At 45.1% G+C, this 17,472-nt stretch overlaps 1 protein-coding gene across 1 annotated transcript in view; it reads right to left on the bottom strand.

The window, feature by feature from the left end:
- LOC139563350 (neuroplastin-like) overlaps window positions 1–17,472 on the bottom strand; it is a 44,978-nt gene that overhangs the window by 25,388 nt on the left and 2,118 nt on the right. Inside the window, exon 2 of the mRNA XM_071382001.1 lies at window positions 7,325–7,672. Within this exon, the coding sequence (XP_071238102.1) occupies window positions 7,325–7,672 (348 nt within the window). The remainder of the gene's footprint in view (window positions 1–7,324; window positions 7,673–17,472) is intronic.

Genomic DNA, 17,472 nt, shown 5'->3' with positions numbered 1-17,472 from the left:
GGCTCTCTCTCTTTATTGAGTAATACAGGAAATTTCCACGACAACCTAACTGTATTATCATTATGCCTAATTCATACAGTAGCACTCAATTTGATATTGACAACAACAAGGTTCTTTAAACAGTACAAATTGATTGAGGAAGGCACTTGGATACGAAAAGAGTAATGTAACCTTGAAATTATCATGAGATTATACAAATATGAGGTTGAATGTATTAAGGAAATTTGAACAACATACATGTTTTCAGTCCAATGACTGACTTCCAAATAACTGCTGTCCTGTCATTCAAACCAAAACAAGGAAGTGAATAAGGTATACTCTTCAGCAAACCTATCGTGTGGAAGAAAAAATCAATAGCTAAACAGAAGAGGACAAAGTATATAATCGTGGCAAACAAAAATGAGCTGAACAACAGCTTGACTACTGCTGCACTACACTATAACAACCACTAGCTCTTTACTAGTATAATCATTTAGTGTATTTGTTAACAGAGCAACCAACCCAAGGGTCCATTTCTCAAGGACATAGAGGGAGGCTCAAGCAGGATGTGTCATCAGAGCGCGCAGGCAGGCAGCCTTGGGTAGTGAGGAAGCTCCCCTCACTCCCTCCCTCTCCCACGGCGGGCCAGCCTTGGGTAGTGAGGAAGCTCCCCTCACTCCCTCCCTCTCCCACGGCGGGCCAGCCTTGGGTAGTGAGGAAGCTCCCCTCACTCCCTCCCTCTCCCACGGCGGGCCAGCCTTGGGTAGTGAGGAAGCTCCCCTCACTCCCTCCCTCTCCCACGGCGGGCCAGCCTTGGCAACCACGCAACCCCGGTCTAGAGGGGGGAGGAGCATAATAATCTTACTATTGGCTGCTACTACAAACCTCCTAGTAGAGGAGAGGAGGGGAGGGGAAGTCTCTGGGCCCTGGCTAGTGACTTATATTAGCATTCATGGCAGCACCTACTCCTGCAGTTCTGTATACCCAATAGCTAGAGGGAAATATCTCCCTATTGCTCTCCTTCTCTTTCTTTTCCCCTCTATCTCTCACTCTATTGCTCTCTCACTCTATTGCTCTCTCTCTCTCACTCTATTGCTCTCTCTCTCTCACTCTATTGCTCTCTCACTCTATTGCTCTCTCTCTCTCACTATTGCTCTCTCTCTCACTATATTGCTCTCTCTCTCACTCTATTGCTCTCTCTCACTCTATTGCTCTCTCTCTCTCACTCTATTGCTCTCTCTCTCACTCTATTGCTCTCTCTCTCTCTATTGCTCTCTCTCTCACTCTATTGCTCTCTCTCACTCTATTGCTCTCTCTCTCTCTCACTCTATTGCTCTCTCTCTATTGCTCTCTCTCTCTATTGCTCTCTCTCTCTCTATTGCTCTCTCTCTCTCTATTGCTCTCTCTCTCTCTCTCTCTCTCTCTCTCTCTCTCTCTATACAGGCCTCTCAGCCCACATAGTGTGGCATCCTGGGAATGGCTAGTGACTTATATTAGCATTCATGGCAGCACCTACTCCTGCAGTTCTGTATACCCAATAGCTCGAGGGAAATATCTCCCTATTGCTCTCCTTCTCTTTCTTTTCCCCTCTATCTCTCACTCTATTGCTCTCACTCTATTGCTCTCTCTCTCTCTCTCTCTCTCTCTCTCTCTCTCTCTCTCTCTCTCTCTCTCTCTCTCTCTCTCTCTCTCTCTCTCTCTCTCTCTCTCTCTCTCTCTCTCTCTCTCTCTCTCTCTCTCTCTCTCTCTCTCTCTCTCTCTCTCTCTCTCTCTCTCTCTCTCTCTCTCTCTCTCTCTCTCTCTCTCTCTCTCTCTCTCTCTCTCTCTCTCTACAGGCCTCTCAGCCCACATAGTGTGGCATCCTGGGAATATACACAGACTATACAGAAATAGTTATTTCAAGAAGTTTGCATTAGGCATTAAAAGCACATTGTTTCCATGGGAGGTTTCCTCAGCTCAGAAGAATGTCATTTGTAGGACACCTGCTCAAAAAGAGAATGAATCAGTGATGTCATGCACAACACACAGGCACTGACCACGTGGCCACCTCTGTCTAGGATTGTAAAAGCATCATTACATTGACACTGTTACTCACTCATAACAGTGTAGTACATTTTATTCCATTATGACCTGCATACAGTCCTAGAGGATGGTCCCAGTAATGTCTATTTCTTGCTGACAGAAGGAGGATGTTTGCCCACTTGATTGGTATGTTGAGCCAAACCCCCCTCCCCCCGCATTAAACAGAGCAGCTATCAGCTAAAACACAACACAGGTTGGGAGGGGATCTACACCAAATCACACTGAGGCCTGTATAGATGAGTTCATTTAGTGCAATTAAATACACTGTTGATTAAACTGTAACCTAAGCTAAGAGTTTATTACAAATGTAGTAACAATATTATGTGAATTTAAAAAATGTCCTTCATTCCAATCACAAATTAAACGGTTAAAACAAGACAAGCCCATATTTGAAAACATTCCCGAAGAACTATACATTATCGTCTCTTTTGGTTCAGTGTGTATAGCCTGTTGTATACATGTTATATACACATATTGTTACATGTCTATAACAAGAACGTTGACACTCAGTAATGACAGAATATATTGGATGACAAAAGGTCTGATTCAATTATTAGAACACGTACAGATTCTTTTGGAATGAATGTGTCTTTTTAAATAAGAAAACATTGGATTGACCAATTTCATGTTAGCCTAATGACGGACACATTCCTACCACCAGTCAACTCAGATATCTACTGTAGGCCGACTGTACACGTCTCAAGCCAGCGGGTGGAGTGAAGTGTAATGGGTGTGAGATTAGGAGAGTGTGCACATGCAGTCAGACAGTAGTCCAACAGCACGGTAAACGCTGTACGACAGACAGTCCAGTAGCTAATGCTCAGGAGATGAAGGAGCTGACTCCTGTAGTAAACCTCTAAGAGTTTCTGGCTGCATGGCTGTGACTAACAACATTCCACATCTCTCTGTGCTCCAATGGGCTGGGCACTCACTGCATCATGTGCTCATTTAAAGGGTTCAGTTGACATTCAGTGTGTTTGAATGTTTGTATGCAATACAGCAGAGAGGGGAGAGGATATAATGTCATTACTGATTCATGCTCAAACACTTAATAATGGCTAAGTAGGTACAAGGTCATACAGTACACAGGCGAGTCCAGAGAGAGACTGTCTGCTGCAGCAATGAAACCAGCTGTCTCAAATCTAGAAAGGAAAAAATACATTTTAAAAAATCACTGTGTTCTGTCCTTTATTGGATTAGGGTGAGTCATGAGTTTAAAACAAGGGCAAGCTTTACACCTGGACAGCTCCCTCGTCTTCTTACGTCCCGTTTACCCCTTCCCCACTAAAATAACCGGCACAACTTCAAAGCTTTGCGATGCCTAGACTACATGGTGCAAACAGGGCAGAATTACACCGGGCTTTGAAGTAAATAAAACAACCAACGCAACGCAACAGAAAAACACAAATCACAAAAGAAATACAGAAATAAATGGATGAAATTAGGATTTTTGTGAGAATAGGGAAAGAAATGGGACAACTGTCGAAGGACACATGAGACAGAGGAGAGGGCCAGGATGGGCTGTATGTGGAAAAGGAGAGGTTGGTGTGGGAGGGAAGCGGGAGTAGGTGGACAGAGACTGGGGAGGTTTCTGGGTTTGTGGTGATCTACAACAAAACGCTCAGGGCTTTGGGAGAGGCAGGAAATCTACAGAACTCTGAGAATTGTGTCAAGATAGAAGATGGCGCCAAAGAACATGGGTGACGTTTTACATTCTCCCAACCAATTGTGCTATTTTGTTAGGTTTTTTTGCGTTTTGTGTAACTTATTTTTGAACTTACTTGTACATAATGTTGCTGCTACCGTCTCTTATGACCGAAAGTAACTTCTGGACATCAGAACAGCGATTACTCACCGCGGACTGGAAGAAACTATTTCATTTAACGAGTTCGACAAGAAGGATATACTGTTTTCACTGGAACAGGCCCAGATCCCCGTAATTTGCTTGAAGAAAAGACTCAGGAAAAGGGGCCGCAGATCGGGCTGCCTTCTTTGAATCCGCGGGCAAGAGAGTAAACTCCCACTGCCATCCGTTCTTCTTGCTAAAGTGCAATCATTGGAAAATAAAATTGATGACCTACGATTAAGATTATCCTACCAACGGGACATTAAAAACTGTAATAGCTTATGTTTCACGAGACGTGGCTGAACGATGATACAGATTATATAGACCTGGCAGGGTTTTCCATGCACCGGCAGAACAGATCATCTACGTCTGGTAAGACGAGGGGTAATGGTGTGTGTCTATTTGTCAATAACAGCTGGTGCTCAATGTCTAATATAAAAAAACTCTTGAGGTATTGCTCGCCTGAGGTAGAGTACCTTATGATAATCTGTAGACCACACTATCTATCAAGAGAGTTCTCATCTATATTATTCGTAGCCGTCTATTTACCACCACAGAACGAAACTGGCACTAAGACCGCTCTCAACCAACTCTATAAGGCCATAAGCAAACAAGAAAATGCTCACCCAGAAGTGGCGCTCCTAGTGGCCAGGGACTTTAATGCAGGAAAACTTAAATCAATTTTACCAAATTTTTACCCGTATGTCACATGTACAACCAGAGGAAGAAAAATCCTAGACCACCTGTACTCCACACACAGAGATGCATACAAAGCTCTCCCCCGCCCTCCATTTGGCAAATCTGACCATATTTCTATCCTCCTGATTCCTGCTTACAAGCAAAAACTAAAGCAGGAAGTACCAGTGACTCGCTCTATACGGAAGTGGTCAGATGACGCGGATGCTACACTACAGGACTGTTTTGCTAGCACAGACTGGAATATGTTTTGGGATTCATCCAATGGCATTGAGGAATATATCACCTCAGTCATCGACTTCATCAATAAGTGCATCGACGACATCGTCCCCACAGTGACCGTACGTACATATCCCAACCAGAAGCCATGGATTACAGGCAACATCCGCATCGAGCTAAAGGCTAGAGCTGCCGCTTTCAAGGAGAGAAAGACTAATCCGGACACTTATAAGAAATCCCGCTATGCCCTCAGACGAACCATCAAACAGGTAAAGCGTCAATACAGGATTAAGATTGAATCCTACTACACCGGCTCTGACGCTCGTCAGATGTGGCAGGGCTTGGAACGTATTACGGACTACAAAGGAAAACCCAGACACGAGCTGCCCAGTGGCGCGAGCCTACCAGATGAGCTAAATGTCTTTTATGCTCGCTTCAAGGCAAGCAACACTGAAGCATGCACGAGAGCACCATCTGTTCTGAATGACTGTGTGATAACGCTCTCGGTAGCCGATGTGAACAAAACCTTTAAACAGGTCAACATTCACAAAGCCGATGGGCCAGACGGAATACCAGGACGTGTACTCAAAGCATGCGCGGACCAACTGTCAAGTGACTTCACTGAAATTTTCAACCTCTCCCTGACCGAGTCTGTAATACCTACATGTTTCAAGCAGACCACCATAGTCCCTGTGCCCAAGGAAGCGAAGGTAAACTGCCTAAATGATTACTGCCCCGTAGCACTCACATCGGTAGCCATGAAGTGCTTTGAAAGGCTGGTCATGGCTAACATCAACACCATTATCCCGGGAAACCCTAGACCCACTCCAATTTGCATACCACCCCAACAGATCCACAGATGACGCAATATCAATCGCACTCCACACTGCCCTTTGTCACCTGGACAAAAGGAACACCTATGTGAGAATGCTGTTCATTGACTATAGCTCAGCGTTCAACACCATAGTGCCCACAAAGCTCATCCCTAAGTTAAGGACTCTGGGACTAAACACCTTCCTCTGCAACTGGATCCTGGACTTCCTGACGGCCGCCCCCAGGTGGTAAGGGTAGGCAACAACACGTCTGCCACGCTGATCCTTAACACTAGGGCCCCTCAGGGGTGTGTACTTATTCCCCTCCGGTACTTCCTGTTCACCCACGACTGCGTGGCCAAATATGACTCCAACACCATCATTAAGTTTCCTGACGACACATCAGTGGTAGGCCTGATCACCGACAACTAATAAGACAGCCTATAGGAAGGAGGTCAGAGAACTGGCAGTGTGGTGCCAGGACAACAACCTCTCCCTCAATGTGAGCAAGACAAAGGAGCTGATCGTGGACTACAGGAAAAGGCGGGCCGAACAGGCCCCCATTTAACATCGACGGGGCTGTAGTGGAGCGGGTCGAGAGTTTCAAGTTCCTTGTTGTCTACATCACCAACGAACTATCATGGTCCTGACAGTCGTGAAGAGGGCACGGCAAAACCTTTTCCTCTTCAGGAGACTGAAAATATTTGGCATGGGTCCCCAGATCCTCAAAAGGTTCTACAGCTGCACCATGGAGAGCATCCTGACCAGTTGCATCGCCGCCTGGTATGACAACTGCTCTGCATCTGACCGTAAGGCGCTACAGCGGGTAGTGCGTACGGCCCAGTACATCACTGGAGCCAAACTTCCTGCCATCCAGGACCTATATAATAGGCGGTGTCAGAGGAAAGCCCATAAAATTGTCAGAGACTCCAGTCACCCAAGTTATAGACTATTTTCTCTGCTACCGCACGGCAAGCGGTACCGGAGTGCCAAGTCTAGGACCAAGAGGCTCCTCAACAGCTTCTACCCCCAAGCCATAAGACTGCTGAACAATTAATCAAATCGCCACCGGACTATTTACATTGATCCCCCTCCCTTTTGTACACTGCTGCTACTCGTTGTTTATTATCTATTCATAGTCACTTCACCCCTACCTACATGTACAAATTACCTCAACTAACCTGTACCCCCGCATACTGACTCGGTACCGGTATCCCCTGTATATAACCTCATTATTGTTATTATTGTGTTACCTTTTTATTATTACTTTTTATTTTATTTTATTTGGTAAATATTTTATTAACTCTTCTTGAACTGCACTGTTGGTTAAGGGCTTGTAAGTAAGCATTTCACGGTAAGGTCTACACTTGTTGTATTCGGCGCATGTGACAAATAAAGTTTGATTTGAATCCTCAAATTCTGCAGGGGGAGGAGGGAACACATAGGAGCTATCAACATAATAGAACAAAAACACAAAGGGCAGTACTTCTAGGAGAATATAAAATACAATGTCTTCTTGAAATGAACAAATAACAAGGTGGTGGTTGGTGTTTTGTTTTATTTCTGTCTTTGCCAGGGACAGCTTGTGGTGGAGGTGTGAACTCTTTTTTTAACGGAGTGGGGTGGTGGGACAGGCAGGGGATTGTTAGTTTGTTCACCAGCTAGGTACTACAGGACATAGACCACTCACTCTGCAGCACCGAAATGGTGGCCTGGGCTCGGATCCAGGTGATGGCGGGGTTTTGGCGCAGGTCGTTGCGCCGCGGGTCGTTGCTGGCCCGGCACTCGTAGGTCCCGGAGTCCTCCAGCGTGAGGCGCGTGATGCCCAGCACGCTCACCCCGTTGTTGCCGTAGGCCGTGTTGATGGACACGCGGCGCTTGCGTGCGCCGTCCCACAGCTGCTTGAAGGAGTCGACGCGGTTGATCTCTGCGTACCACCACTGGATCTCGGGGGTGGGGTTACCGACCACGTCGCAGTACAGCTCAAAGGTGTCCAGCGTGAGCTTAGTCTCAGACATTGGCGACTTCACAAACCCAGCTGGAGAGGAAAAGTGTATTGGGGAGGAGGGGAGGGGGGTGGAAGAGGGGTTAGAGTGGAAGTGGGAGGGGATGGAGAGACCAGGGGATGGAGGTAGGAGCAAATCAAACAGGGATCAGTTGGAAACAAAAGAAGAGGATGATTAAAAGGCAAATCAAGAAAAAAGCAAGCTACAAAGCTTAAAGTTGGAGGGAAAAAGTAGTTGAGTATAAGAAAGACAGTTTATAAAATAGTAAGAGATTCGTGTGAATGAAAAACAGGTTAATGGCCTCTGAAACCCAATGTATCACTATCCAATGTTACTCTATTATCCCTGAACCAATCATGGCCACACGGCCTTCAGCTGAGGTCACAGCCAACCAATCACAGTCTCTGTCATCAACCACCTGTGGGATCTCACCAGGGTTTAGGATGATTTTCACTTCCTACAGTACTCAAATGGCTGAAAATAAATAGCTGTGCTTTCCATTATGGTCAGAATAATCAAAATATTTAATTTTGCAGTGGAATTCAGCAGAGTTATATATTTTCTGTGTAAACAAACAAATAAAATGGATTTACAGTGCAAAATATGTTGACTATTCACACCATTAAGAAATGTATAAAGATGTGAAACTACTAAGGTAGAACATAGCAAACTGACATGCAGTAGAACTACGACTAAATCATTTTTCACATATTATGGACAACTTAGTCAAAACATGTTTCTTCATCTCATCAATAAGTTATGTTTTCTTCCTATCTGTCAACCTTTATATGGCATGCTGAGATTACAAACCACATAAATAGATCCAATATTATATCTGACAGTCACTGAAACACACAGAACTACACCCCTGTGAGTTTCTGAACAGATATTGCATAATAGGAAGCCTTTTCTTTCTTGTACCTCTTTGATGTTAGATTGAAATGGCAACTAATTACAAAGCTCTCTGTTTACTGAAGTGTTTAGTTGGTTTGCCACATTAAGGAAACTCATGTTGCGTGATGTGACAGTTATGTCAAAGGGCACTGCTTGAGCTGATGGAAAGTCATGTGACTACTTGTAACACTGGCTGAGTATAATTTCCGTCAAGCCCTATGAAGCCATGATGAGGACCTTATGTACAGGCCATTTTGAGTGCTTTATTTTGGTCAAATGAGAACTGAAATAGGAAACTACTCTAACAGCCAATCTGGTTCGGAACATAACTGACTCAGTCAGGAATCATAAAGGTGTTGAAATGCATTGAAGCTGAAACAGCAGACGTTGCATGTGCTTTGAACCCCATGCCTGATGGCTAGTACTGTAGTCATTTATTATTCTACAGCAAGACAAACATTCTGTCTGTTTTCAATCTGATTGTATATGTGTATATGCTGGAGTTAGTAACTTTTTTTTTTACACCTTTATTTAACATGGCTTAAGAACAAATTCTTATTTACAATGACAGCCTACTGGGGAACAGTGGGTTAACTGCCTTGTTCAGGGGCAGAATGACAGATTTTTATCTTGTCAGCTCAGTGATTCAATCCAGCAACCTTTCGCTTACTGGCCCAACACTCTAACCACTAGGCTACCTGCCGCCCATCTTCAGGTTAGGGACAGGAGAGAAGCCCTCTTCATATTCCTCATGCATAAAGAACGAGGCCCTTTAAAGCTTAAGAGGTCATCCATCCTGTGGTTCACTATCAGCTGGACTTAAAAGTCACAGAATCATCATCACTGTGCGTGTGTGTGTGTGCGCACGCCATTCTCATTACATGAATCATACTACCGCTACACAGCAGTGGTCAGCCCCTACAACCATATGCCAGCATTCTAGCACAGACCTAATGCACTCATCACCCGGGCTGTGCCTTAGGGTTCCTGTTGCAAGGCCATTCTAGCACAGACCTAATGCACTCATCACCCGGGCTGTGCCTTAGGGTTCCTGTTGCAAGGCCATTCTAGCACAGACCTAATGCACTCATCTATCTGAAGTCAAATCACCTGGGATGTGCCTTAGGCTTCCTGTTGCAAGGCCTCCGTTGACTGCCTGTTCTACGCCATGTGTCCTCCCCCTAACCCTAACTCTGACTATGCTGAAGACGAGAGAGACAGGAAGAGATAGCAGAGCAGGCGGTCTCTCTGTGGCGCTATAGTCGTGTGTCTTACTACAACAGATTACAGGCCCTCCCAGAACAGCCCAACCTACCTGCTCAACAGTAATGTACTGTATCATCAGCACATGAGCAGATAAACTGCCTAGTGGGAGGAGGTTACTAACTGCCTAGTGGGGGGAGGTTACTAGCTGCCTAGTGGGGGGAGGTTACTAGCTGCCTAGTGGGGGGAAGTTACTAGTGGGAGGAGGTTACTAACTGCCTAGTGGGGGGAGGTTACTAGTGGGAGGAGATAACTAACTGCCTAGTGGGGGGAGGTTACTAGCTGCCTAGTGGGGGGAGGTTACTAGCTGCCTAGTGGGGGGAGGTTACTAGTGGGGGGAGGTTACTAGCTGCCTAGTGGGGGGAGGTTACTAGCTGCCTAGTGGGGGGAGGTTACTAGTGGGGGGAGGTTACTAGCTGCCTAGTGGGGGGAGGTTACTAGTGGGGGGAGGTTACTAGCTGCCTAGTGGGGGGAGGTTACTAGCTGCCTAGTAGGGGGAGGTTACTAGCTGCCTAGTGGGGGGAGGTTACTAGTGGGGGGAGGTTACTAGCTGCCTAGTGGGGGGAGGTTACTAGTGGGGGGAGGTTACTAGCTGCCTAGTGGGGGGAGGTTACTAGCTGCCTAGTGGGGGGAGGTTACTAGCTGCCTAGTGGGGGGAGGTTACTAGCTGCCTAGTGGGGGGAGGTTACTAGTGGGGGGAGGTTACTAGTGGGGGGAGGTTACTATCTGCCTAGTGGGGGGAGGTTACTAGCTGCCTAGTGGGGGGAGATTACTAGCTGCCTAGTGGGGTGAGGTTACTAGCTGCCTAGTGGGGGGAGGTTACTAGCTGCCTAGTGGGGGGAGGTTACTAGCTGCCTAGTGGTGGGAGGTTACTAGCTGCCTAGTGGGGGGAGGTTACTAGTGGGGGGAAGTTACTATCTGCCTAGTGGGGGGAGGTTACTAGCTGCCTAGTGGGGGGAGGTTACTAGTGGGGGGAGGTTACTAGCTGCCTAGTGGGGGGAGATTACTCGTGGGGGGAGGTTACTAGCTGCCTAGTGGGGGGAGGTTACTAGCTGCCTAGTGGGGGGAGGTTACTAGTGGGGGGAGGTTACTAGTGGGGGGAGGTTACTATCTGCCTAGTGGGGGGAGGTTACTAGCTGCCTAGTGGGGGGAGATTACTCGTGGGGGGAGGTTACTATCTGCCTAGTGGGGGGAGGTTACTAGCTGCCTAGTGGGGGGAGGTTACTAGTGGGGGGAGGTTACTATCTGCCTAGTGGGGGGAGGTTACTAGCTGCCTAGTGGGGGGAGGTTACTAGTGGGGGGAGGTTACTAGGCACCTACGCATAGCTGTCAGTACTGGGTTCAAATGAGCTGTGCCTAACATTTCATTATTGCAATATAACCTAGATACTTAGCGTTTTGGTTGGGCAAATAATGTGCTGTATCAGTTTGTAACCAAGAGACTGAGTTTATACTGTAGGCTATCATTTTCCATTTTAGGTCAAACACCACTGTGTTTCCACAGCTAGAGACAGTATGTTCTGTACACAACTGAAGCCAAATACTCTTTGGTCTGGTCCACCCAGAGCAAGATATTCCAGAGACGGAACAGTACATGGGTGGGGATCATACCGTACCATACCCTGGCAGCAACAGTTAGAAGTGAGTCACAGGCAACTGTAAATAATAAGGCAATAGGAAAAGGGTAAATGATTTGGCCGTAGACATGATCCAGCCTGGCCTGATTTACACAGACCAGAGCCTAAACAGACCTTGTGCCATCTTGCCTGAAGCCCAGATACATGCAGAGTAAGTAGTGCTTGTGTCTTTCTCCTGAAACATCTGGGACCATCTAGCTTCAGCCTCCACCCCCCATCATCACAGAGGGTAAAGCCCAGCCTGGACGCCCACTGACTCTGCTCAGGTTGCCTCTGAACTAAAGCATCCGCTGAGATCAAAGAACTGGACCGGCCTCTCATCCTCAACTCTTTTGGAGGGCAACAGAAAGTGAAGAGGACAAGGAGATTTTCATAGAAGAGAGTAGCCTGTAATGTTGCTAAAGGGATACTACCACAATTACATAAGTGATGTGAATGAAATTATACCATATGAGGAGGGATTCATATACAGCACAGACTGAGTCACAAGCATCCATTAATCTCTGTTTATTCTGCGAGGCACTTCATTATAATGTCATATAGCATCATATATAGAGTATACAGTATACTCTATATAGATCTTGCTCTATATAGAGTATACTGTGGTGAATAGATCCCCTCTGAGTCTGTGTGGTGGCCCATTACACATGTGCTCGGCCTACTGAGTGAGTTGGGGAGCTCTCTCCCCTGAGGACTGCAGAGCACACATCACCAGGCAGGCAGGCAGTGGCTCTGTATATATAAATAAATATTTTTATTGTGAAACAAACAAGAAATAAGTCAAAAAAACTTGAGCGTCCATAAATATTCACCCCCCTAACTCAATACTTTTTAGAGACACCCTTTGCAGAAATTACAGCTGCAAGTCTCTTGGGGTATGTCTCTAAAGCTTGGCACATCTAACCACTGGGATGTTTGCCCATTCTTCAAGGCAACACTGCTCCAGCTCCTTCAAGTTGGATGTGTTCCGCTGGTGTACATCAATCTTTAAGTCATACCACAGATTCTAAGTTGGATTGAGGTCTGGGCTTTGAATAGGCCATTCCAAGACATTTAAATGTTTCCCCTTAAACCACTTGAGTGTTGCTTTAGCAGTATGCTTAGGGTCATTGTCCTGCTGGAAGGTGAACCTCTGTCCCAGTCTCAAATCTCTGGAAGACTGAAACAGGTTTCCCTCAAGAATTTCCCTGTATTTAGCGCCATCCATCATTCCTTCAATTCTGACCAGATTCCCAGTCCCTGCCGATGAAAACATCCCCACAGCATGATGCCGCCACCACCATGCTTCACTGTGAGGATGGTATTCTTGGGGTGATGAGAGGTGTTGGGTTTGCGCCAGACATAGCGTTTTCCTTGATGGCCAAAAAGCTCAATTTTAGTCTCATCTGACCAGAGAACCTTCTTCCATATGTTTGGGGAGTCTCCCACATGCCTTTTAGCGAACACCAAATGTGTTTGTTATTTTTTTCTTTAAGCAATGGCTTTTTTTCTGACCACTCTTCCGTAAAGCCTTGCTCTGTGGAGTGTACGGTTTAAAAAGTGGTCCTATGGACAGATACTCCAATCTCCGCTGTGGATCTTTGCAGCTCCTTCAGGGTTATATTTGGTCTCTTTGTTGCCGCTCTGACTAATGCTCTCCATGCCTGGTCCGTGAGTTTTGGTGGGCGGCCCTCTCTTGGCAGGTTTGTTGTGGTGTCATATTCTTTCCATTTTTTAATAATGGATTTAATGGTGCTCCGTGGGATGTTCAAAGTTTTGGATCTTTTTTTATAACCCAACCCTGATCTGTACTTCTCCACAACTTTATCCCTGACCTGTTTGGAGAGCTCCTTGGTCTTCATGGTGCTGCTTGCTTGGTGGTGTTGCAGTCTCTGGGGCCTTTCAGAACAGGTGTGTGTATATATTCTGAGATAATGTGACAGATCATGTGACACTTAGATTGCACACAGGTTGACTTTATTTAACTAATAATGTGACTTCTGAAGGTAATTGGTTGCACCAGATCTTATTTAGGGGCTTCATAGCAACGGGGGTGAATACATATGCACACACCACTTTTCCATTATTTTATTTTTTTAGAAACAAGTTATTTTTTTTCATATCACTTCACCAATTTCAAATCCACATGAAAACCAATTAAAGATCAATTTAAATTACAGGTTGTAATGCAACAAAATAGGACAAACGCAAAGGGGGATAAATACTTTTGCAAGGCACTGTAGCTGTAGTATCAGTGTACTGTGGTGTGATGCTCCATTGTCTTGGCCAGTATATCTGACTTTTGTAGGAGAGCCAACTTAGCTGGCTTCCAGCATCTGGTTAAGAGGTGTTACACTTGGCCGATTGCCCAAGGTTTCACAAATCCTCCTGCTCTGACAGTTGTAAATGAGTCACTGCTGTGGGTTGGAGGATGATGTATTTGTTTCTGAGCTGCTCTTAACACATCGATGGGTGGGCGGGTATAGATTTCCTCATTCGTTTGAACAAATCAACAATAAACCTTGATGCCTGCATGCATTAGAGTGGTGTTGTGGATAAATGGCAGTTAGCAACAGCAGCTGAGATGAGAGGGAGGAGGTGACTTCTGCCATCTTACTGTAACTACTCAGGGACAGCCATTCAGGTCATAGAGGGGAGCCACCGCTTTCATGAGAGTTAAATCCCCCCCATCCCCCTCAACCAGCAAACATTGCTCCCCGATTAACCCTTTCAGAGGTCAAGATGACAGACAACCCGGGCCCTCTGTCACTGTGCAAAGCTAGCATGGTTAAGATACCATATGCCACAGGACTAGCTGACACTCATCCATGTCACCATAACAGTTTGTGACAACAACTATCAAATTAGGTGTTTTCTTCACTGGACACACTGTGACAACACATATTGTAACCACAAACAAATCTCCCAGAACGAATATTCCACACAACCACATATCAACATTAAGTCTCCATTTTGTTTAAAATTCCGTCCAGCATCTTCCATTTGGGTATCATCATCAGTAGCTACAGTGTGTCTGGTGTGTACTGTGTGTACTGTGTTGGAGGCTGTGGGGTGCCTGATGCTGTTGCCATCGGTGCAGTATGTATCATGTTTCACAGTGGGCTAGTGTGACTCAGTGGAAGAACTGGCTTACGTCCCACAGCACATTTTCCGGTCTCACAGATGTGTCCTCTGCTACGCAGAACATGGGCAGTGATACAGCATGGACTTACAATTAATGACCTCACAATTACCAAGCTACTCTGTACCTTGCAGTTACGTTAATTGAATCCCTTATTAATTGTAAGAGAGATGCCATTTTAGATTTATTTTTATAATGTTGCCTGGCCCTGATTCAGGGGATTTGATCATGAAACGTGTTTCGTGATAGAAACTGGGACTGTGTCGATAAACTATCTGTCTGTGGCTTTGAGCCACACAAACCTACTAATACTGTACTACATGAAGAAATGATGAGAGGTCGTAGCTCTATCTTATAGAAAAATAACAGATGCATTTAGAGCAGCATTGAGTTGATGCTTGAGTTGGTTTATGTTTCTATTGGTAACTCACATCAAAGGAATTTACATTGTGGTCTGTAGTCTATGTCAACTCAAAAAATAAGATATTATACACACAAATGTCCTGAACATGATTACGGCTGTTGTGGCTGTTCAATTGTTCATAGGGGGAGATTATCCATGGTGCATTGCCATAAGCAGCATCTTCAGGTTAGAGACAGGAGAGAACCCCTCTTCATATTCCTCATGCATAAAAGAACGAGGCCCTTTAAGAGCTTAAATAGTTCACATGCATCTAGTGAGTCTTCACAGAGCCAAGCAGCTGTGCACAGGGATGCTGCTATCCATTAAGAGTTAATGGACTCACTTTCGCAAAAGGACGTTAAAGCCACAGTTCTCTGTGCTCAGGGTGCTGTGTCTCCGCTCTATAAATAGCGACTGGCAGCAGAATGGACCAATGCTATTTGCAGTCCTCCAGATATCTGTTGCTGAATCTCAGCCATCTATGGTTGCTCAGACTCCCCAAGCATATAGAGGTATAATGGCCTCAGCTCAGCTCCCTCCACTGCTTCACACATACTGTACTGTGATTAAATCCCCTGCCCTTATAATTACACTTCTTTACAAGCCATTGCCCCGAATCTGAAATATTGCTGAGGAAATCAAACGTGACATAGTGAAGCCTGCCACGTTACATCACTCACACTAAATCCAGACTGTGAAATATGAATTCATTTGTTTGGAGGGTATACCCATATTTGTGCGACCAAATAGCATCAGTATACCATCCATTAAAATATGATTACTGTATTTATATAACAGCCTCATTAATGTGTTACAGTATCTAGCTACAGAACTGTATCTCACTAGTGTCTAAAGCCCGACATCACTTTAATAAACTGTAATACATCAGTAGGCTAATAAAGAAAGGAGTTGTATCAGTCTTCACCAGTTACAGTGATGCTCGAGAAAACAACACAGAGTGACAAGGTAGCACCAGTCTGTCTCCCACAGCTCCCGGGAGTCTCAGCAGAGCCCATGGTGGAGGGAGCCCTGTGTGTCGCTATGGGACCCAGGGAGTGGGCACTAACACTGGGCAAATACTGGAATGCCTTCACTTGGGCTTTACCAAACAATAGAGGGTGTAGATCTGACTTTGTGGATGGGGACCATCAAAATGTGTCCTCATAGACACATAATTCATCCACCAGATCAATTAATGAATCTACACTGAGTGTACAAAACATTAGGAACACCTGCTCTTTCCATGACAGACTGACCAGGTGAATCCAGGTGAAAGCTATGATCCCTTATTGATGTCACTTGTTATATCCACTTCAATCAGTGTAGATGAAGGGGAGGAGACAGATTAAAGAAGGATTTTTAAGCTTTGAGACATTTGAGACATGGATTGTCTGTGTGCCATTCAGAGGATGAATGGGCAAGACAACATATTTAAGTGCCTTTGAACGGGGTATGGTATTAGGTTCCAGGTGCACCGGTTTGAGTGTCCAATAACTGCAATGCTACTGGGATTTTCACGCTCAATAATTTCCCGTGTGTATCAAGAATGGTCCACCACCCAAAGGACATCCAGCCAACTTGACACAACTGTGGGAAGCATTGGTGTCAACATGGGCCAGCATCCCTGTGGAAAAATGTAGAACCTTATAGAGTCCATACCCCAACGAATTGAGGCTGTTCTGAGGGCAAAAGGCGGTGCAACTCAATATTAGGAAGGTATTCCTAATGTTTGGTACACTCATTGTACACTAGTAGTAAGCAGGGTTGGTGTCAATTCCATTTCAACAAAGTCAATTCAAGATTCAAACTGAAATTCAAATGTTTTTCTCATAGAGAAGCATAAAATAGTATTGAAATAAGATTTGGAATTTCAGTTTACTTCCTAAATTTAAATGGAATTGACACCAACCCTGGTAGTGAGAATAGTAGAGCCAATGATGGATTTCTCTATTCTGCTTTGAGTAACTATTTTATTTATTTTACTAGGCAAGTCAGTTAAGAACAAATTCGTATTTTCAATGACGGCCTAGGAACAGTGGGTTAACTGCCTTGTTCAGGGGCAGAACGACAGATTTTTACCTTGTCAGCTTGGGGATTCGATCTTACAACCTTTGTGTTATAAGTCCAACGCTCTAACCACTAGGTTACCTGCCGCCTATTGCTGTACAACTTCATATTACAATCTTTCTGTGTTCTCAGTGCTAACAGTCCTTTAGCAGATGCTCTTATCCGGAGCGACTTACATTTGTGCATTCATCTTAAAATAGTTAGGTGAAACAACAACATATCACAATCGTAGCAAGTAGATTTTCCCTCAACAAAGTAGTTATCAGCAAAGTCAGTGCTAGCAGTAATAGACTAGTGCATTTTTATTAGCTTTCTATAGGCCTATAACACGATCCAAAATTGCAAGTTTCGTCATTGAAACAATTATTGTCATAAAATATACCTATAGCTAGTAGTAGCTCAGCTCTGAGAACATGCATTAGCCTGTGTTTTGTATAGAGGCTGCCT

This window comes from Salvelinus alpinus, chromosome 33 (assembly GCF_045679555.1).
Source record: "Salvelinus alpinus chromosome 33, SLU_Salpinus.1, whole genome shotgun sequence".
In the NCBI taxonomy this organism is placed as follows: Eukaryota; Metazoa; Chordata; class Actinopteri; order Salmoniformes; family Salmonidae; genus Salvelinus; species Salvelinus alpinus.
This window is presented reverse-complemented; position numbering and strand designations above follow the sequence as displayed.